At 42.0% G+C, this 22,870-nt stretch overlaps 1 protein-coding gene across 5 annotated transcripts in view; it reads right to left on the bottom strand.

Moving 5' to 3' along the window:
• Positions 1-5,745: 5,745 nt before the first annotated feature.
• PDGFD (platelet derived growth factor D) overlaps positions 5,746-22,870 on the bottom strand; it is a 155,905-nt gene continuing 138,780 nt past the window's right edge. For all 5 annotated transcript variants that reach the window (XM_076328220.1, XM_076328222.1, XM_076328224.1 and 2 more), the window contains one exon: positions 5,746-9,366. In XM_076328220.1, coding sequence (XP_076184335.1) covers positions 9,232-9,366 — 135 coding nt within the window. In that variant the 3' untranslated portion in view covers positions 5,746-9,231. The remainder of the gene's footprint in view (positions 9,367-22,870) is intronic.

Raw genomic sequence — 22,870 nt, 5'->3', positions numbered from 1 at the left:
CTGTAGTGTAAAAATAATGTTTCTCTTTGCCTGCTGATGAATTTTATCTTGATGGAGTAGGATTTAAATTTTTTCCTGCTGTTTTTTAACTTGGAGTTAAAACAGCTGGAAAAGCTTATATACATGTATATGAAAAAAATATATGTGTAATATATATTTGATTTTTATATATGCATACACAGCTATATTTATGCATACACGGCTATATTTATACATACACATATATATTAGCAAGATGCATTTGTTCAGAGGATTGTTCCATTTTGGATTAAATGGAGGAGGAACAACTGCTTGGAACCAAATGCAGTTAAAGCAATTACTCAGAAAACTTTCTGAGACTATAAAAAAACCCCCACAACTTCACTGTAATATATCATAGACTATTGTACAGCAAGTTTCTCAGTTATTCAGTGCCGTATCAGGTGCTCTACAGTCAGGAAAGTTCGAAAGGTCCTTGGCAGTTTTCAAAGACCACCCAGATAATTTGGTTTTCCTGGACCGTGCAGTCTCCATGAGTTTTCTCCAAGTTACAGGCCTTAGCATGGTCTTTTTAAATTTCCAGCCTGCATTTATCTATAGGCAACTTTTTGCCTATTTTATGCTGCACTCACACAGTCATATAGCTTGCGCAGGTTTTGTAGAGAGTAAATATCAATATTGTGTGTCAGCCTTCAGTTTTATAAGCTAAACAAGGTACTATGTCAGGTTGCTTCTTTCATCAAACCAGTTGTAGATGGTCTACTTGTATGCCCCTGAAGGCCATTGTTACCACATATCAGACACTGTGTAGTTTAGAGGGTCATAATGCAGTGGAAAAGGCGGGAGGCATCAATGGGAGTAACAGTTCACTTAGCAGATGCCCCCCAAACGTAGTTTATAAGTGGGTTATTACTTTGCCAACTTGTAGCCATTGTTGTTTATGCAGTAGGGTCCTACATGAATATACAACATTGTATTTTGGAGTCTAAAAGAAAATTGTTGTCTTTAAACACATGCCAACAACAAGAAAACTCTGTCAGCCTATATGCAAATCATTCTAAACACGGTTTTGAGGTTTTTTTAATGCAGACATTTGCATGTCCATGTGAGCATTGCTCTATGCAGGGAGTACTCTCTGGTCTCCGTTTTTCAATAGGCATTGCTGTGAAGGGCTAAGAAAGCAGTTTAGTGTTTGGTGAAAGTTGCAAGCTTGTTAAAATGCTTGTCAGAAAAAGGTACTTATATACTCAGATAAAATAAAAAGCACTCGATGCTGGCCAGAGCTCAGTGCAATCAGCTAGTGATATTAAAATGCAAGGACTAGTTTTCATTTGCTCCTTAAATAGCTTTACGTAGAAGGACTTTTTAAGGCATACTTTTAGTTTGATTATTAAAATTGCTGACTTAGCCTGCATTGTTCAATCCTGAAGATTTCAGGTAGGCAATAGCTGCATTCCTCAGTGAAACTAATTTGTTTACCTTTTCTTGTCAGGGTCTTAATTTGGTCCCAAGTGTTTTCTTTTTAATTGAAAAAAACAGTAAGTCTTCTTCGTGGAAGCCTTTGTGACTTATCTTCATTTAATAATCAGTTGTGTAATTGGTGTTCAGATACAGTTAACTGGGAAAATTGCATCATTTTGCCTATGTGGGGTTATTTGAATACTGAAACTGCAGCTTCCTATAAAGCAATTGATTCCTTGAGGGCACACAAATCCTTGCCTGACCTTTTGAAATAAATTAGCAACAGAATCCAAGGGTTGGTATTTTGATGTAAAGGTTGCAATGAATGCCATCTGTCGGGTATCAGATTGGTTTAATGAAGGCCTCTTTTACATCAGGTGCTCTCCGAGTTCGGGAGGATGCTCTGGGGGCTATGCTGCAGCCCAGCCTGTACATACCAGTAAAGCTGGCCAATTTGCCTTCCTATGACTTAATGAGAAAATCTATCTGGAAGCTGCGAAATACTGCAGTCTCCAATATTTTCACAATTTATGAAAGATTCCCCTGCGATGGCTTGCTGAATGGTGTTAGCAGCTGCTCAGTTTGGCGGCCTGACGAAGTCGAGGCTGCCGCAGCTCTGTGTGCCCACATCCAGCAGGCAGTGGGGCCGAGCACGTGTTCCCATAGACACACAGGGAGGGTCTGCAGGTGGGTCTCAGTTGACACCCAGACCCTTGGGCAGTTGGCCTGGACCCTCTGGTCCTTCCAGCAGCCAACTCAGTCTCTCCAATCACTGATACCATGGACACACGGGCCTCCAGACCCTGGTCCCACCCCAGGGGCTGTCACTGAGCCCACACACACCCCTGCACACAGGACAGAGCCCCTCACCAAGGAAAATAGCTAGAAATGGGGTTTAGTGAGAGGCCAGGACAGACTGCACTGGTCACACACAGGGCACAGCCAGGCAGGTTGTACTGACCAGCCCCTGCTTGCACATGACTGGCCCCTTTTGTTCCCTTATCCCACTGTTTTCCCACTCGCTCCTCCACAAAACACCTTGATCCTCCCTTTCCCCATGCTTCCCAGAACATCCCATGGCAAGTCCTGTGCAGTCTTGAAATGCCCTTCCCCTGCCCTCCCATGGTGGCCCCCACGCCCCTGGCAGTGACCCCTCAGTCTGTGGGGTGGTGGGGACCCTCTCCAGTTGGCTCGTGGTGACAAGTGTGCTGCAGCCCATGGGCTGAGGCTCCCCAGGGCAGCCTGGGGGTGAGAGGGTTGTGGGCTCCATTGGTCTGATGAGGTGACTGGGGCTCCCTCCTGTGCCAGTGTGCCCCTCTGCTCCTTCTCGTGTGTGGGAACGAGCCTTTAGTCATGTAAGTTAACAGGTTGTGTCTGTTTTATTAATAAACCAGACATTTACTACACCTTGGGGGGAAAAATCCTCCTGCAGGGGTGTTTGGTCCTTCTCCCCACACCGCATAAGGTATGTGGCTCTGTCTGGTCCTTGAATTATCATATTACTGATACTGTTCAGTAAGTCTGGGGCTAGGAGCTCGAAACCCTGCCTACCTTGGCAGGCAGAAAGTCCTGGTCACCATGGACTGGAGAGTCTTCCCTGAGCCACAGCCCTCAGTGGCGGTCCAAGACTTTGTCAGACTTTTCTCTGTCTCTTGTTTCCAAGCAGTTTGTCAAAACAAACTAATCCCTCCCCCTTGCTCTACATAAAGTCTAGTAATAAAGTGGAGTCTCCATCCTCGGAGAAATTAAAAACCCAACTGGACATGACTGAGCAACCTGCTGTAGGTGACCCTGCTTTGAGCAGAGGGTTGGCTAAGACCATCTCCAGAAGTCCCTTCCCACCTCAGCCAGTCTGTGATTCTTCAATGCATAATAGTTTTTCATGTTTGGGGAGGGAATCTTATTTCTTCGTATACTGGATACAAGAGGAAATACCGTATTACCAAACCAAGTTCATTTGTATGATGTTCTTTGTTTAGTGAAAGGCTATGACTATGACAGTGGCTAGAAAGAGTTGACAGATTTGTATTGATACAAAGGGTGGTTCTCTGGACCACCTTCACTTGGAGAGGGTAATCTGATTTCAGACTGAGCTGAGAGAGCTCATCTCAGTGCATCCACTACTTGAGAAGATACTCTCCAAACTCAAACACAGACCAAAAAGGTTAAGATGTCTGCTCTTATTACTTATCTAATAAAAATGCAATGAATAAAAGTTAAGGGGTTTTTGTTATGTCGCCACCCTTTATATCAAAATATTTGAAAGGTACCCTGTTCTTTTTATCCTGTTCTCTTCATACAGGTTCTGAAACTGAAATTCTTTCAACTGAAGCAGAAATCCTTTGTGAGCTTGAAATTGGAGCATCTAATACCGTAACTGTTGTTACATAACTAGTTCCATTTTTATTAAAGCATGTCTGTGCCACAGCAACTTTCTATAAGCAATACATAAATGAGGTTTTGAAACTCAGTTTCAAAAATCAGGTTTTGTAAATTCAGTTTTGAAATATGAGTTTTGCTACCTATAAATGAATTTCAGACCAAGTCTTAAGTCAAATCAAATTTAGAAGATAGTCTAAAACCTAGAATACTTCCTTCCTACTATTCATGGCAGAATATTTGCTGGTTTGGAAATCCCATTTCTTGAAGAAGTCTGAAAAGAAATGCAAAATCAAATTTGCACTTTAAACACTTAAGGCAGATTCTCAAGGCCCGTCAATGAATGACCAAATGAATGTTATGTATTTCGGCATATTTGACCAAGACTATCGATAAACAAAGTTAAAGTTCCTAGAATGAGAGACCAGAATACTAATTCCTGCGTTTTCATTAGCTGCTGCACTGGAGTTCCTGGGAGAATAAGTACAAATTGGACATCTGTTGAATTCTCATTATAGCAGTGTGACTGGGCAATGCACTCCAGAAAAGAGCAAGGGAAATCTTAAATGAATTTGCAGGGAAGCATTTTTACAGCTGTTGCAGATCTTAAAATCAGCTAGAAGAAGATTCTGTGTTCTTCAAAAATGGGAAGAATAATGTTTAAAAAATACATTATTTTTAAAAAAAGGTAATGGTGAGTTCCTGAATGACCTCAGGAACCATATACTTTTTCAGCTGAAGAGACACAGAGCTACTTTTCATGTTGCAGATTTATAAAAGCTGTCAGTCATGTGAGCACAAGGACAAACTGATAATGTTAGCTAGCCATTATTTATATAGGTACACAGCGATGCCAGATGGGAGGAGCTTTATGCCATCCTTGGACACTTAGCAGTTGCTGAGCAGCTGCCTACACAGTGTATTCAGTGCATTTCTGAAGGGCAAAAAATGTCTCCTCCTCCCATTAAATATGTCCTTGTTCACTGTACACAAGTGAACTGCTTCCTTTGTTAGGAAATGTCTCTTCTGACTGCCTTTTAAAAAAAAAAAAAAAAAAAAAAAGAATTCTTTCTCTGAGTAACAAGAACCAAACCAAAGGGGATAAATATGCTCACCTGAATGGATGACTGTTCCAGGTCGGTGGCATTACTGTACAGAACAAGGTGCACATGCATGAGGACAGGCTGCAAAGCTGGGTCCCCGGACTGTATGCTATTTATGTATTTCCCTTATCAGACAGAGCGTCTAGCTAGTGAAAAATTAATTTGGCAAAAATTTCATGTCCTTATTCAGTCCAAGATCCAGTGAAGGCCTAAGGCGGGCATTAGCTTAACACAAGAACCTTAAATTGAAAGTTAGTTATCAAAGCTATGAAAGATATGTTCCAGATGCAACACGACAAAATTTGCTTCTGCCAAAGCTGGGGGAAATGCCCGAACTCACAAGCGTAGATTAAATTTCCCCATCTCAAGAGGCTTTAGGTTCCTCCAGCTGCCCTGCACACAGCAATTGGATGCTTAGCTCTGCCCTGGTTCAGGTGGGATGTGGAGCTCCAGCAGCAGCCTCCTTTGCCAGTAAGGAGCAGCTTCAGTAGGACAAGTGAGGACATCTCTGCTGGAGCCAAGCCAGGCCCGCAGGGGCTGTAGAGCAGCACTGAGCCTGGGGGAGCACCCTAATCGGGCTATCAGAAATGCTGTGCCGCTGTCACGCTGCTGCTGCTTCGCAAGGAAGCTGTCAGCTCTTCCAGCTCGGGGGTTCAAACTCGATTATCCCAAAATTGCACTTTGGTACTTCCCTGGTGCTCCTGGGAATGACTGCTAAAATTCACAAGGAGACCTAGTGTGGATGGTATCGTGTTGTGGAAATGTCCTCTAGTAAATCACGGGTTTTAGTTCATCTGAATTCTGAATAATCACTCAGAGTATCTCCTTTCAAAAGCAGTATTTATTTTTTCATCAAGATAAGACACATTACACACTGCATAAAGTAAAAAATACTGCTAGAAAAGCTGCATTTAACTGAGATAACAACAAAAAGTATATAGATTGCACTTGAGAAAGTAGGCTCTATCCCAGAAGAATACAGTAAATAAAAAGCTAGCAAGTGATTTGAAATTAGGAATCTTTCTGAGTTTCCTTTGAAAATGTATTTATTTTGGGGGGTTCCAATTCCACCAATAAAAATTAACTAGATTAGTTTTTTTAATAGCATTGCTTTTTAAGTTACAACAATATGTAGAAAACGTATCAATTATTACATAGACAAAAGAGAAAATAAAGGTGTGGAAAAACATCTCTGCAATTTCTGCTAATAAATAAAAAGGAAAAGTTTTGCTGGTACTTGGTTTCACCAGGGTCATTGCAGCTCGGGGCTCGGGATTTTGGGAGTTTCACTTAGTTCACATCTATGCTATCATTCCCACACTGTGATCTAAAGCCCATCCTTAACTCTCCTGCACTGGCCTGGAGCATACTGTCTTTATGGCAGATGGCAGCAGGAAGCAGTGAATGGTTCCATTTATTACTAAGTGTCCCAGGAGAAACACTTTAAATTATGTGACAAGTTTAGCCTCTATTTAAGAAAGTAAACCTAACATTAAGCAAGAGGATAATCCCTATTATACCAATCTCTTTTTACTTGACAGCTGAATTTTTCTGCTGGACCCTGGCATCCACTGCTGCCTGTATCTAATTCAGTTAGCTAAACTATTAGCTGTTCAGTCTTTAAAATGAATATTCATACCATCTACCTTTGTGTATCTCACTCAGATGCTAAAATCAGATTTCTAATCTCCCTACATAGTCAAAAGAGAGAGAGAAAAGCTCCCACGTTGGGTGATTTCAACCTGGGGTCTAAGGCACACTTTGGGAGACTCTCTCTCCACATTGCCTGTAGGGGTAACTCAGGCTCCCAGATGAGACTGGATCCCCAAAATTAGGAGGCATAACACCTCCCCCCCCTCCCCCCAACACACGGCTGTTCAGGTTGGAGGCTGGGCATCCATGCAGAGGGGTGTGGGAGACGCCAGGCGCAGTGGATGCCTGGTGCACATTCTCCCCTGTGGAATGGGAATTAAAGGACCACTAAAAGCACAAAGCCATATGAAACTGATGTTTCCTACAACCAATGCTAACTACGAGGCCAGAGTGCTTAGGCATAAATTGGACATAATTCAGTCACGAATATACATCAGAGTGCCCTGTCTCAAAAACAAGCAGTACTGCCAAGGTCTTGCATGCAAACTTCTTCCAAAATTAGCTAAAAATTATGGAATGGCTCGGTCAATCTTGTTATTGAGCTAGAGACAGAAAAAGAATGAAGTCGTCTTTAAATAGTCCTGAAATATGAAACGAAGCTGGCAATCTTTGGTTACAGTGCTGATCTTTTAACATGAATTGCTTTGAAAAATGATGAATTGCTTCCCAAGTCAGCATTCAGGAGCATTTTTAAATAGACATCTGGGAGCCAGAGAGGAAAAATTAATATAAATAATAACACACACACACACCCATTTTGAATCTCAAAGGTTAAAGTACAGGAAAGAAAGTAACACAACATTTCTAAGGGATGCTTCAGTAAAGTTTTGCTAAAATTATGAAAGAGTACTTATAAAATACTTGCGCTGATAAAGAGGGTAAGTCAGAACATTAGGGCACTTTTATAACAAAATTGTAGATTGCTAAAACATACTGGCTTAAAGGCTCTCAATATTATATTATAGTACGTGCCAGTTTCCACTAATTATAATGCACTATTGTCAAACTATTTGCTCTTTCAGAGAGACAGAAACACAAGCGGCAACACAAACAAGATGAATTCATGCAACCTATGTCTGCTATTAAATATAAAACATCAGCCATTAAATGTGCCACCCCATTCCCTCTGTTACATTCATGATCAAAACTCCAATTCTTTGCCAGACTTAAATCTGCCTTTATTTTACACTTTTGGAGCAGCATTTTAAAACCTTTAAAGCTAGTTTGGAAGAATATATTTTTTTTCCTTTTTCAGCTAGAGCACTTTCATAATATTCTGAAAGGCATAGGAAGCTATGCTGTAGCTTTTAAAGTGCTTATTTTATTATGAGGTGGTGTTTAATAATATTCTTCTGGAAGTTAATAAATGATGCACATTTTCCATGACAGACAGACATTGCTTAATGAGTTAATATGCCTCAGCAAAATGCAATCAAAAAGAAATTCACTGTCAACAGTTTAACCATGGCAATACATAGAGCTGAAATGAGACAACTAACCTCAGATAACTAAGATTAATGCATATATGATGAAGTTATAATAATCCATATTTAAAACAAACAAACAAACAAACAAACCCCAAACCAAATAACGATAATTAAATCTCAAGCACAGTTTTGTTTCCCAGTAACACAACTGCAAAACAAATCAATATTTTCAACAAACAAGTGCCCTATCTTCATCGCCTGCTTGGGGAAATGGCAATCCTCAAACTGCAGCGAGGAGGATACAGGGGAGAGCTGTCTCTCCCTTTTCATGTCGAGGGGGCTCCTCCTGGGCAACTGTGGGCAGCTCTGGGCAAGGAGCAGGAGTCCAGTCCAGGTAGGTAGAGACCAGAATTGGCCCCAGACCACAGGGATTTACCTGGGGACCAGGGGGAAGCCCACCTTGCAGAAGTGCCTGGGCGATGGCTCCCATGGAGTCACCGTGGCAAAAGTACCAGCCTCCGCACCCCCCCTACCGCCACTAGTGTCCCTGGCTTATGCAAAGCATCTACTAATTTCAGCACATGATTTGCTCGAGTACAAACAGTGAGATTTGACTTTACTGGTGTGTTATTTTATGTAGTGATGGATTTTCCTCATTATATCTCACGCTGTTGTGCAGGAACACTGGTAAGTTCCCTCTCAGAGCGGGACAAACCATTTTACAGTCATACAGGCTCAAATTCTCTCTTCATTTATACCCACAAAACTCTACTGACTGTCAGGAGAGCTGAACGGGTAGAAATGGCAGCAGAATTTGAGTGTAGGAACTGGTGAGTGAGAAACAGAAACACAACGTTATTTGATTGCCAGCTACCACGAATACCTACACAACTGGTGTTTCGTTTCAGTGGGCATTGAGTGCCTATGGACTATAAGTGAGCTTTGAAAATCTCAACTCTCAGAATCTAGCTACAGATAGCCATAATCCTATATTCTTGGATGCTGATACATAAATCTGTGATATACCTGTTTAGCTGCCATAGAACTAATCAGCACAGCTATGCTGAAACACAGCTATCGTTTTTGCTAATTGCAAAGGCAGGCTAGTAGCAAAGTTCAAATGATTAGTGAGTAAAGGTCCTCAGAGCAATCCTGCTTAAAAGTAAACATCCAGTAAGCTGCAATTAGTGTGTCTTGTTTTTTTTCTTTTATTTATTTATTTATTTTTTTTATCGGGGTGGTCTTGAACTGCAGATACAATCACAGCGCTCATGGTGATCCAGCTGTATATCTACTAAGGCCATGTTGTTCCTGGTTCTGCCTTTTCTTCTGGGGTGCCCAGCCTCAGGGATGAATTTCAGCACCTGGGAGAATCAACAGAAATGCATTGATTAGGAAACACTGTTGGAGATTTGAGGATAAGAGTGTTGGGGCCCTGAGGGCACCGACAGCCCTTAATGGCCCTGACCAGCATTAATTTGGACACGTTTTTGTTTTACTTCCAGCTTTTTCTTTCCACTCTGTGACATCCTGCTGTACTGTTTGTCCTGGAGCTTTGACAGATTGGATTATTTCCTACATCAGGTATCTTTATATTGTGCAGTTCCCTAACCATGTCCAGAGTTGCTCCTTTGCATGTGAATTATCAAGCATGTTTCCTTTGGCTCATCTTTGAAGTCCCATACATATTTGAATTGTTCTGCCCCTTCTCTCACTTGTGTGATATTTCTGCTCTAAAGAACAAAGAACATTTTTTTATGCAATTTGAAATTTATGAAGTACATATGATTAGAATTGGTCCAAAAATGAAATGCTTGTAGGAGGCAGAAAGAGATGAATGGAGCTTGTGCAAAATATGTGCCAGATCCCATCAAGTTTCTCTGGAATCTGACTTTTGTTGGTTTATCTTAAAAATCTCTGCCTCAATTTAAATAATTTCTTAAGAATTTACTGTGAATAATGTGAAACAAACAAACAAACAAGCAAAAAATTATTTCCTAGGGAAGTATACATCATATAAGAGGCTTCTGAAAAAATTCTATCTAGGCAAGATAACCCCGAGACCCCTAAAAAAGAGGGTTGTAGGTTATAAAGAAGATGAAAAAGAGGCAACGAACGCAAGTTGAAACAAAATAAATCCTATTTGGGTTTGTGGAAGAAAATACTGAGAGTGGTTAAACACTGGAGCAGGTTGCCCAGAGAGGTTGCAGAAACCTTGGAGATAGTCAAAATTAACAGAACAAGGCCCTGAGCAACCTCATCTAACTTCAAAATTCTCCCTGCTTTGAATGGGAGATTGGGCTAGATGACCCCCAGAGCTGCCTTTGAACCCGTATTATTATATGAAGCTATGATTCTCTGAAAATGGTCTCGTGGATATGTGGAAAACAGCCATAATGTTGCATGCTATCTAATCTTCTGTGATTGTGTAAGTATGTAAACCATGGACTGGAAAAAGCTGAGGAGGATGGTGGTTTGCAGGGGCATGCTTTGTGAGCCCGCCGTTGGAGGCTGAGTTGCTGTGTAAGAGCTCATACCCCCACTAGCACGGTGGCGCAGGTTGAGGAGAGGAAATCCTCTGTTTTGTTTCATTAGTTTGCTGTTGATAGGCCTACAGTGGTTTAACAAAAGGGGTATTCATTTCCAATTTCTGCCCTGAAGCTCAAATATTAGTTTGGATTGGGTACAACAAATGAGTTAAGACTAAGAACACTTTAACTCTCCTAGAGCATTTTTCTTCCCAAATCTCACAGCACAGAAAGATACACATCATTGTCAAACTTGTATAGATGGAAAATCTGAAACTGATTTGCTCAAGGCTCTGCAACATATCAGTAGAAAAACTACCAGTGTCATTATATGGTCCTTACCCTTTTGACATCACTTATTTACTGATGGGGAGCAGGACATGGTGAAAGCAAGGCTGCAGCTCTACAGCTGACAGTAGGCAGGTTGGCCTGTTCTGCTCTCTGTGGCCTCAAGTACTTGAGTCCAGAGATCATACATTGGTAAGGCACTAGAGCTAAAACATCTCACCTCTTGGCAGGCTGTTGTGACTCATGCTGGCTTGGCCAAGTGACTGCTAGATCAGCTAGATTTGTCTTGCTCATTCAAAAGATGGAGAGAAGTCTGTCTTGTCTATCACTTGCCAAAGCCACTGGTCAAGTGGGGAGTGGGACCTAAACATCTTTAGCATCTCAAACACAGAAACACCCACACTTCTGCCCTGAATAACAGGTCCCCTAACTAACAGATCATAGTGTTAGTCAATAATCCTCTTTTTTTACAAGGTACTTTCTGTACTTTGACATCGCAACACCATACAAGCATTGAGATGGTCTCTGGAAGGAGAGAGAATAAGGGGCTGCATACCAGATCAACAAAGTACTAGCAATTTCAACAGAATTAGAAAGTCCCCAAAAGTAAGTGTGAATGACTCGCCAAAGGTTAACCATGGATGCTGTGCAGAGTGGGTGGGGAAGGGCAGGCAGGTGAGCAGCCTTCAGGATGAGACCATTTGTTCTCTACCATTAATGCCTGGAGGGTAGGAAGGCCATGGGATGTAATGAAAGTGATAAGCACTGAACACAGCCTATTATTTTGTCCTCCCTTTTGTGATAAAACTTATGTTTAACCTATGTTAAACTGAGAGGAAGGACTGTGCCTAAGCAAGGTACAGACATGCTGCTTTAACATGTTGGGAAGATACAATTACTTTTCCTTGTTAGAAATGCAGAGACATGTCATTTTTTTTTTTTAAAGCAACAAAATTATAATGGATTTGAACTGATTTCAAACATTGACTGCCTCAATATATGCAATAAATCCTGATGGACACCAAGACAATTCACTGTACCACACTGTCGTCCAAAACACAGAGGAACTGGACCCAGTTGGTTTGCTATGATTATTACAGAGCTGAAAATAGACTGCATCTTCAAAGATGCTTTTTTTTAAGAAAACATACTTTTAAAATCAAGTACAGCTGCTGATGCTGAACCCATGATAAAATTCTTTATTTAAAGAAGCCTTTCATCAAAATCTGACAAATTCAGATGACTGGCACTTTGCAAGATCATGGGTAGGTAGATCTGCTTTTTTCAATTGAGAGCAAATGAAAGTATGCAATGGGATGAGAGCAAAGATGTGGGCTGTATTTAAGCTAAGAGACCTCCTGACAGCTTGGGGATTTTCCCTGTGTTTTATATTAAGAAACATGAGCACAGTATATGGGCTTTGCTGATAAGAGTAGAAAAATGAATTGGCAGGCACTTCCCAGACAAGACAGGAAAGCAGTGTTTGAACACAGCTGAAACTGGACTGCTTTAATGGCTGATCACAGAGCTGATGTTCAAAGCTCTCCGTCTAGTTTCCATCTAATAGTTTTAGTTTCAGCTAAATACAAGGGAATTGAAGAGAATCAGGAAGGTCACTTCTGGTGACCACAGTAGTTCAAAGAAAACCCTTTATTCTGACAATAGCTGCTGTTTCTTCATTACATGGTCAAGTCCTTAAAGGTGAGGAACTACTGAATTAATGAAAACAGTTCAAAGAAATTTCGTTCAGGACACTTTATTGCTCCTTTTTGATAGGATCAGTAGCTGTAAGAAAATGTGGATGTGAGGAAGGTCTGGAATGCTCAAAAGGTTTGTTTTGCATGGGCAAAAAAGAAGAATAACCTTGCAGTTTTCAAATTAAAGGAGCAATGTCTGTCACTACTAATCAAAATGTGGTGCCTCAGCTGTTCAGATCATTGCCTCACAAAGAGTATATAACTACAGCCATATCCCCTTCATCAAACACTGAATTAATTATAGTCATAAAACTATTAAAGCAATTAAATAAAAAATCAAGACAGAGGACTTGGCTTCTGAGGTGGATTTGGTGTTTATAGGTAATACAAAAAAGGGTATCAGGGCCTTGTAGCATTTCTTGTGCAGACAGTTCCACAGGAGCACACCAATACGCTGGATGGCATTTTACTTTGTAAATATGCCTGAGCATCTGAGAGGTTTCAAGGTGAGGTGACTGTGGCCACTACCTAATTTTCCTTGGGGGCGGTGGTGAAGGAAATACAAAGAAAATGCTTAAATACATTTTCCTGCAAGGAATCTTGCTCATTGATCATGCATTGAATTTGGATGCCAGCTTCTGAAGGACTGTTTAAATGAGGAAGCAAAGCCATCACAAAAAACAGTATCTGGAAGCTGAAGCCAGAAAAACTCAAACTGGAATTAGGGCACACTTCTTTAAGTCAGGCCGACTCATCACCTGGACAGCCCTCCAAGGAAACGTGGGGGTTCCAGCCTGTTTGAGGACATCAGAAAATGGCTGCCTTTCCAGAAGGTATACAGTACAAGTTTGGGTCTTGCTTTGGGGGCAGCAGGGTGCTCTCCAGTGGCCTGTGGAGCACAGGAGGTCAGGGCTGATGGCCCGGTGGGCCCTCTAATCTCAGCAGATCTGTAGAGCACTTCATGATCAGGGGCTGAGGAGAATAGAGCAGTGATGACTGCTGGGGAAAGGACCCAACTAGAGATAACCTGTTCACCCTGACCCATACCTGGCATTTCTCCAGTAGAAGCAGCAACAAAGAGGTGACTCCAGAGAACAATTCACCTGAAACACCCACCTCTGGTGGGGCTAGCTCTGATAACTAGGAAAGGAGCCCAAAGGCTGGACTCGCAGCTTTAGATGGGTAGAGCCAGATGAGGTGAACCACTCCCTCCAGCATTCGCTGATGGTCCTAGCCATGTATCATTTACCTTTGAAGTCAGGCAACATTTAGCCATGACAGTCCATGACGGCTGATTTCTGTTTTAATAAAAAGCAAAGAATAATAGGAAACCCAGTCAACACTTCTTAAAAATAATAACAAAAAAAGGGGTATCCAGTTGCTCATAGCCATTTTTTACTTGTTTACTTTATTTGTTAGGAACAATAGTAACATTCTTTGTTAAATTCATAGAATCATAGAATCACTGAGGTTGGAAAAGACCTCTAAGATCATCGAGTCCAACCATTGACCCAACACCACCATGTCCACTAAACCATGTCCCTAAGTGCCTCATCTACACATCTTTTAAATACCTCCAGGGATGGGGACTCCACCACTTCCCTGAGCAGCCTGGTCCAATGTTTAACCACTCTTTCAGTAAAGAAATTTTTCCTTACATCCAATCTAAACCTCCCCTGGCGCAACTTGAGGCCATTTCCTCTCGTCCTATCGCTTGTTACTTGGGAGAAGAGACCGACACCCACCTCGCTACAACCTCCTTTCAGGTAGTTGTAGAGAGCGATGAGGTCTCCCCTCAGCCTCCTCTTCTGCAGGCTAAACAACCCCAGTTCCCTCAGCCGCTCCTCATAAGACTTGTTCTCCAGACCCCTCACCAGCCTCGTTGCTCTTCTCTGGACACGCTCCAGCACCTCAACGTCCTTCTTGTAGTGAGGGGCCCAAAACTGAACACAGTATTCAAGGTGCGGCCTCACCAGGGCCGAGTACAGGGGCACGATCACTTCCCTACTCCGGCTGGCCACACTATTTCTGATACAGGCCAGGATGCCATTGGCCTTCTTGGCCGCCTGGGCACACTGCCAGCTCATGTTTAGCCGGCTGTCGACCAACACCCCCAGGTCCTTTTCCGACAGGCAGCTTTCCAGCCACTCTTCCCCAAGCCTGTAGCGCTGCATGGGGTTGTTGTGGCCAAAGTGCAGGACCCGGCACTTGGCCTTGTTGAACCTCATACAATTGGCCTGGGCCCATCGATCCAGCCTGTCCAGGTCCCTCTGCAGAGCCTGCCTACCCTCGAGCAGATCAACACTCCCGCCCAACTTGGTGTCGTCTGCAAACTTACTGAGGGTGCACTCAATCCCCTCATCCAGATCATCGATAAAGATATTGAACAAGACTGGCCCCAAAACTGAGCCCTGGGAAACACCGCTCGTGACCGGCCGCCAACTGGATTGAACTCCATTCACCACAACTCTCTGGGCCTGGCCGTCCAGCCAGTTTTTGACCCAGCACAGAGTACACCTGTCTAAGCCGTGAGCCGCCAGTTTCTCTAGGAGAATGCTGTGGGAGACGGTGTCAAAGGCCTTACTGAAGTCCAGGTAGACCACATCCACAGCCTTTCCCTCATCCACTAGGCGGGTCACCTGGTCATAGAAGGAGATCAGGTTGGTCAAGCAGGACCTGCCTCTCATGAATCCGTGCTGGCTAGGCCGGATCCCCTGGTTGTCCCGCTCTTGCCTTGTGAGCGCCCTCAAGATGAGCCGCTCCATAATCTTCCCCGGCACCGAGGTCAGGCTGACAGGCCTGTAGTTCCCCGGATCCTCCTTCCGGCCCTTCTTGTGGATGGGCGTCACATTGGCAAGCCTCCAGTCGTCTGGGACCTCCCCCGTTAACCAGGACTGCTGATAAATGATGGAGAGTGGCTTGGCGAGCTCGTCCGCCAGCTCTCTCAGCACTCTCGGGTGGATCCCATCCGGCCCCATAGACTTGTGAGCATCCAGGTGGCATAGCAGGTCATTGACTGCTTCCTCTTGGATTACGGGGGGTTCATCCTGCTCGCCGTCCCTGTCTTCCAGCTCGGGGGGCCGAGTACCCTGAGGATAACTGGTCTGCCTGTTAAAGACTGAGGCAAAGAAGGCATTGAGTACCTCAGCCTTTTCCTCATCCTCAGTGACAATGTTCCCCCCCGCATCCAATAAAGGATGGAGATTCTCCTTGGCTCTCTTCTTGTCATTAATATATTTGTAAAAACTTTCTTTGTTGTCTTTAACGACAGCGGCCAGATTGCGTTCTAGCTGGGCTTTTGCCTTTCTCATTTCTTCTCTGCACAACCTAACGAGATCCCTGTACTCTTCTTGAGTCGCCTGCCCCTTCTTCCACAAGCGGTAAACTCTCCTTTTTTTCCTGAGTCCCAGCAAGAGCTCCCCGTTCAGCCAGGCCGGTCGTCTTCCCCGCCCGTTCTTCTTACGGTGTACAGGGACAGCCTGCTCCTGCGCCTTTAAGACTTCCTTCTTGACCAGTAGTTTAAACATCAATAGAAATCTGAAGCCTCACTCAAAAATCAGCTTTTTTTTTTTTTCTGATTAGCTTAAGAAGACCACAGATAATCAATACCATGACTATGGCTTACCAAATATCTGGTTAGCTTCATATTCCAGTGACAGAGGATGGAGAGCAACTCTTGATGCTATTTTAGAGGGTGAAATTTGTACTTTGCAGAACTTATTTTAAAATCCTGCTATGCAGCATTATCTAATCTCCTTCTGCTCATCTAAAAATACCATCATTCTAGCATGCAAACCAAATTACATTAGTCTGAGATTCATGAAAGAGGAAGCATCAAAAGTGCAAAACATTCAACACAGATCCAAGTTCTGATACAGATGAAAAATCTCACTCCACAATTTTTGAAAGTTATCTAATTCAAAGGTCACACACAATTCAGCTGTGCTCTGAGCATAAGAAACCAAGCATTATGGGAATGTGGTTCATAATTTAGCATAAGGACCTTTATTCTAGTAGGAACATACCCTAAAATAACAACACAGACCCAAAGCTGTATTTTTTCTTACCAGAGATAATTATAGGTTATCAGGAACAAAAAAAAAGAGTTTGTTTGCTGATCAGTGGTAGCATTCAAACTAAGGGATTATTAAATGTAGGTGGGATTATTGATTCTATTTTTTTATTTGTATGAATAAGAAACACCTGGTTTTAACACAGCAAACATGGGAAAAATTTTAATTGGCTTAAAACTCAGGCATCTGAAAGAGTCACTAAAGCTATGATGTTTTTGACATATGTGACATCAACAAGACCCTCATTTTGGTGATCTTGTCACGCATTATGGCTCCAGCTATTGCTTTTGCACTGACCAGATACAGGTGTTCCCCCTTTCCAAATTGCCTCTCTGCCCAGACATGTATCACAGGATGTCTCACTTGCTTATCTTCCAGATGTTATCCCAAGAACTTTCATTTTCATCTAGTAAAAAATGAACCTTTTTTCTCTCACTGCACCTGCATGCTCTCTCTGCTCATCCTGTGACCTAGCAGTCATTTCTGACTCATTCTGTTTCCTTGTATTTGCATTCCAAATAAAACCCATTGCTGCTTCTTGTATAATATTTCTATGCATTAACTCTTTTGTCAGGTTAATTCTGTGCCTTTATTACCATAACAACCTTTTATCTCCTTTATACATGTACTATCAACTCCAGGACATACAACAATCAGACTATATTCCTTGCACACAGGTTTGATGATGCTAGCTCTTTTTAATCCCTTAGCAAATTTCCTTTGTTGTATCAATCAGCAGCATTTGTATCATTTTTGCCCAGTTATCATATGTTTTCCTGTGTAAAGAGAGGGTGAGAATTATTGTCTGCTCTCTCAAGTGCCTCCTTAAGGTTTGCTTCTCATTTCTCTGAAAAAAAGAAAAAAAAACAACCCACACAACACCAAATTGTATTAGTTACATTTCTTAACTCCATTGCAACAACTCCTCTGTCTTACTGAAGTCCCATGTCACCTTTTTATTTTCTCCCCTGCTCCCCTGTTCTTTTCTCCCCAATAATATTCCCTACTGTCTTGTTTTCCCTTTACAATGTTGGGTCCAGTTAAAGCTGTTTCTATGCCCCAGCAACTTGTGCAAGACTCAGTATTGTGTAGGTACTCTGAGGTGCCTGCTATCTCTCTCAGGGCAGCAAGAGCTTATGAAGTAGCCACCCTAACACTAATCTAAACCTTGCCGTTGAGAATTAATTGCATGTATGTCCTGTGAAGGCACCAGACAAGCTCGAGTCATGAAACTTGAATGGAGGTATAATGCTTCAAAAAGGGAGCAGGAGGAGAGAAGCACCATATAGACAGTGAAAAATGCATCAGTCTTTACAGAAGAGACAAGTAAACAGGTAAAAGATGCGATCAGCTTTCACCACTTTGCTTTTTTCCTTATACACCTTTTAGCTGTGTTGCTCAGCACTGTGTATGTGGAGGTTTATACACTCTGACAAATTCTGGTTGCTACCTTAAGAGCATTTATTCCTCATGGAACCTCATTTCACATCTCATCAGTTACAGCAATGAGATGGGAAACCGATTTCTTGTTTCTCTGAGGTATGTGCATGCTGGGTGGATGGCACAGCCACAGCCCAAGCTGCATTGAGTCCTGGCCTGCGTTCCCCCACACCTTCTCTGGGCTGAGCGATCTCCAGGTTTAGAGCCCCCCGCTCTTTAAAGAGCGGCTCCAGGCATTTCTAAAGAAATGCACTGCAATAGAAAACACGTTTTCATTTCAGCTCCCCTTTAGCAAGTTAGACAGCAGTAGACGTGAGCATTTGACTAAGGTGTGCTGCATCCATTTCCATGAATTGCTTTATCTTTCCCTTGCACGGAGCCCTGTGACATAACTCGGTATCACTTATGGTAGACTGTGCCCAAGAGATGTTTGAAACACTGCCAGCACTTGGACTGTTTGGTTTGCAGGGTGCATGACACTATATGTGGTAAGTCATGAGTATTTGTCCATGAGCTCTGGTCTCAAGAAAACCCAGAAGCTGTGGAAAACCACAGAGCATCACAAGACTCCTGCAAAAAAACCCCACCCATAAAACTATCTGTTTACTCAAGTTATGAACCCATTTACTTCTGGAAACTGCTAAGTATTTTGGTAAAGTTACGGCACACTTCCAGGTTATAAAAAAGACCTGAGAGCTCATTATTAGCATTTCCCAGGGCAATAAAGAAAAAGATACCCCTTACCGTGGCATTCTCATTTTCTCATTTTCCCCGCTGTTGCATTATTTCTTATAATTGGACGTGATAGGAAAGAGCTGAACAGTCTGTTCAGGGAACTGGAGCAGCACTCACAGCTTGGGGAAATTAAAGGCTACACGTGATAGCTATTAGTCCTGCAATACTAGGAGGGAGCACTTGGTGATGAGTACAGTGTGAGGCTTTGAGTAGGAACTAAGGGGGAACTAAAAAACATTAAGAGCATAAGGAGAAGATAACCTTGAATCTTTCTGGACTAGAAGGCTCTATCTCAACAAACACTCTTGGCATTAGTGTCCCCACAGCTGCCTGCATGCAGCTACTCCGGCACTGCAAGGCACTGGCTACAAAGCCAAAAAGGAGCCTATCGCTTCTGGAAAATTTGCCTGCCTGTCTTTCTCACCCAGAAATACTGGGTAGCTCAAAAATGCCAGACAACTTTTAAGTGATTTCTAGTCACATTTCTACTGTTGAGGACAAGCATATCCATGTGCAGGACAAGTAGCTTTGGTGGGTACAAGAGCTCAGTGGATGAAGCTCCAGGATAGCGGTTAGGCAAAATCAGCCTGGCAAGAGAAGTGGTCTGGGGTCTGCAGGATTCAATTTCAGCTGCTACAAACACCTTCTTTGCTCCACTACCTTATACTTCCTTCTGGTGTCTTTTGCAAGTAAATCAAAGTAATTGAGACTTGTGTTTGAAGCTGGCCTACGTTCTCCTGCAGCAGAAGGCAGAGATTTTTAACCAAATTAACAGCGCTGGGGATTTCATAAAGCTCTGTCCTTCGTTATGCAACTAAAGGCTTTTTGGTTAAGGTTAGTGGGTTTCACATTGGCTTCTAAAAGAGTAAACCAGCTCCATGGTTCTAAAACTGGCATGTCGAGAGGCCCCTCCTCAGTGCTTTTACTGCCAGGCATTTAAATAAAATTAGAGTTAAGTGTCGAAGGAGAATAAAGTATAAAACTGATTAGCTGTGCGTGGCTAATAATAATAATAATACTAAAGTGGAAAATATTTTGAACTAGAAGTAATGGACACATCTTTAGTATGTCATATGTGAATTTATCTGCATGACTTCCACTCATGTTAATGGGAGCCACTTGGCTAAATTTCTGCTCAGTGAGCTGTTAATTCATCCCTAAGGGATTAAGTTTAAATTTAAACTTACAAAAGCCATTTAATGTTAAAACTGAAACGCTGTCTTGAATTCATATGGTTTTCAAAGAACAAAGGACTAGAGAAATAAATTAGCAGTGATTTATTAGTGTGAATATTGAATTTCCTGAATTTAGTGATTAATTTGCAGCAGACATATGTCATGACATCCTAGTTCTGACCAATACCTGGTTGGTGTGATATTCTGGTGTCCCAGATGCTCCCAAACACCTGATAAAAAATAAGTGCTTGATAACATGTTTATAATCAGGTGGTTTTTTTCCTAGGTACTGTCAATAGGTGGCTTAAGTTCTGATACAGATGTGACCCAGGATTCTTTAGTTTATATTTTACTTCTAATTCCCTCAGAATCCTTCTGAATTATGCACCACTCATATTTAAGCATTGAAATTCCATATAGATTTGCTGTGCAAAAAAATCAAATTCTTTTTATCATTTTAAATTAGTTCCCTTTCAATCTCTCTCAGACTCTACTTGTTCTTTTCTTAAGGAAAAGATTATTTAGGAAGACCTAATTTTCCTTTAGATACTATTCACTATTTTCTATCTTTCACTGTGTCCTCTCTTATTCTCAGTTTTTTCTAAATGAAGTGATCCAAAACTTTTGAGCCACTTTCCTTACAAATGTTTTTGATGTGTATCTTCTCCTGTATCTCTCTTGGTGTATGTTTTCTGCTTCTGTATATCTTTTCTACTCCTGCCTGTATCCTTCTAAGCACCAACGGTCAAAACCCAGTAGTATAAGTACCCCACCAATTTATCCAGGCCATAATAAATATTTGCTCTGTTATTACCTGTTCACCTCTATTCCTGCAGAAGACTGTCACTTGGGTGTTTTTCCCATCACCACTGCACTAAACTGTTTTCCTGAAGCTCTTCACAGTGATTCACTACTTGACCTTTAGTCCAACTTCCACCCCTCGTTTCTCCCTCCTCCCCTCACGCTCCCAGTGTTATATGAATAAATAGTCGAGACGGCTCATCCTAATGCTTGCTGCTTTTCTAAACTGCATTTATAAATAGTTACACAGGCCTTCTGAAATCCCTCACAGCCTTCTCTGCTGTTAAAGTATGTTATTTCCTGTGCTAGCTGTCATTTTTGTAACCTTTCTGTTCACCTCCATCCAGATTGATCATACATGAAATGACACATAATCTGTGTGCTGGGGGCACCCACAGGTAGCCACTTCCTATGTAGAAAATTGCTCATCTCTTCCACCTCTTTGCTCTTTATCTCTTAACCATCTTCTAATCCACGTCTGATCTTGTCTGATCGACTGTTTGCTCTCTGAAGGAGGTGCCAGCTCTTTTAGCATTCTTGTACAATGTTGTGGTGCTCTAAATATTTATTCATGCACAAGGCATTCTGAGTTCATTTTATCAGCTCATAGTCATCTAGGTGTTTTATACCTATTAATTTTTTTTCCAATTAACTTTTCTACCACTGAGATAAGGCTTTCCGCTCTGTAATTACCAGGGTCATCCCCTGCATCTTGCTTAAAATTTGATAAAATATTAACTATTCTCTAGTCCTAGCTGATATGCAGTATTGCTGTATTCTGCAGTTAATTGTGAGAAAAATCTCTTACCTTCGAAAAGAGTAACCACACTGCTCACAGCAAGGCAAAGGTCTGACCTTCAACAGCCTTCTATTGCAGCCCTAGGGTCTCCCGAGTTAATGCCTTTACGGTATGAGCCCACATCATATCCAGATTTAAAGTCCATAAAGTTCATTTTCACTTGAGACTTAAGCCAAATGGCGAATCAGGCTCTTATGAGAGATACGTGTCAGAAATTAAGTCAGCATGGCATGCAGCTACCTACTTTCAGACAATTGAAAGGATAACACCAAGTAACTTTCCTAGATATGTTCACTTTAGTGAACATTGTTCATGTCTGGTTCTGAAAATACTGATTTAGAGGCAAGAATATAAAATGCTCTTTGGTTTTTTCCTCTCTAAATGTGTTCTGAATGGATTAAAAAAAAATATGATGGACTTTGTTCCTATGCAAAAATTTTGCCTTCCTAAAAAATTGCTGAGTGGGAAAAAAGCTAAGGCTGAAAGGTTCAGCTGCTTCCTACAGGTAATAAATTTGGAAGGGAAGAGAGTTTACAAGTGACTTAATTGTCATTTCCAAGCGTGGTCATAAGATTAAAAGATATAGCACAAAACAAGAGGAAGTGCAGTCAAATGCCTCAAGGAACACGTCTCTGTGTTACTAAAAAGAGTATTTCCAGTGGTTGTATCAGTCCTTCGCTGAGAAAAATCAGTCCAACATAAGCCTCATTCTTGCCACAAATTTTGCTAGGATGCTGTGGTAGCATCCACACAGAGAGGTGGCAAAAGTTCTCTCTAACTTCTTCTAAATTAACTTACCCATAAATACCTGTTAACATCCCTTTCTAACACATATATAACCTCCTTCCACTCTGCTCATTCACCACTTCCAAACGTAAATCACTGGGCGATTATTTGTATCCACCGTATATCCCAAAGGCAGAAATTCATCAAGAAAATAGAAGTTTTGAAAAAAGAGAAACTGCAGTATCCTGAAGCTGTGCTGCTTTGTATATATTGTAATGTGACATTAAAGACATTAATATTAAACTTATTTAAAATCAGGCCTTCTTGCAGGTTGACTCCATGGGTGTGTGTCTCTCTATGGCTTACTGCAGTGGAAGGTGTGAATGCTGCTCCACAAGGTATCAAGCTGGTATCTAGCATGGACAGCAACAGCAATGTCGTTATCTAAGTCTAGGCTGCACTCTCAGGCTACCTGAACTTGTCTGGAAGCCTAGCAGATCCTTCACCTCAGGAAGAGTGGTGACCACAGGGAGCATTCACTTAAACACTCTGGTCTCTCTCAAATGATAGCATCTTTGTCTATGACACTTCACTGCAGTCAGTGAT

This window comes from Aptenodytes patagonicus, chromosome 1 (genome assembly GCF_965638725.1).
Source record: "Aptenodytes patagonicus chromosome 1, bAptPat1.pri.cur, whole genome shotgun sequence".
In the NCBI taxonomy this organism is placed as follows: domain Eukaryota; kingdom Metazoa; phylum Chordata; class Aves; order Sphenisciformes; family Spheniscidae; genus Aptenodytes; species Aptenodytes patagonicus.
The sequence above is the reverse complement of the archived record's forward strand: the minus strand, read 5'-3'. Positions and strand labels throughout refer to the sequence as shown.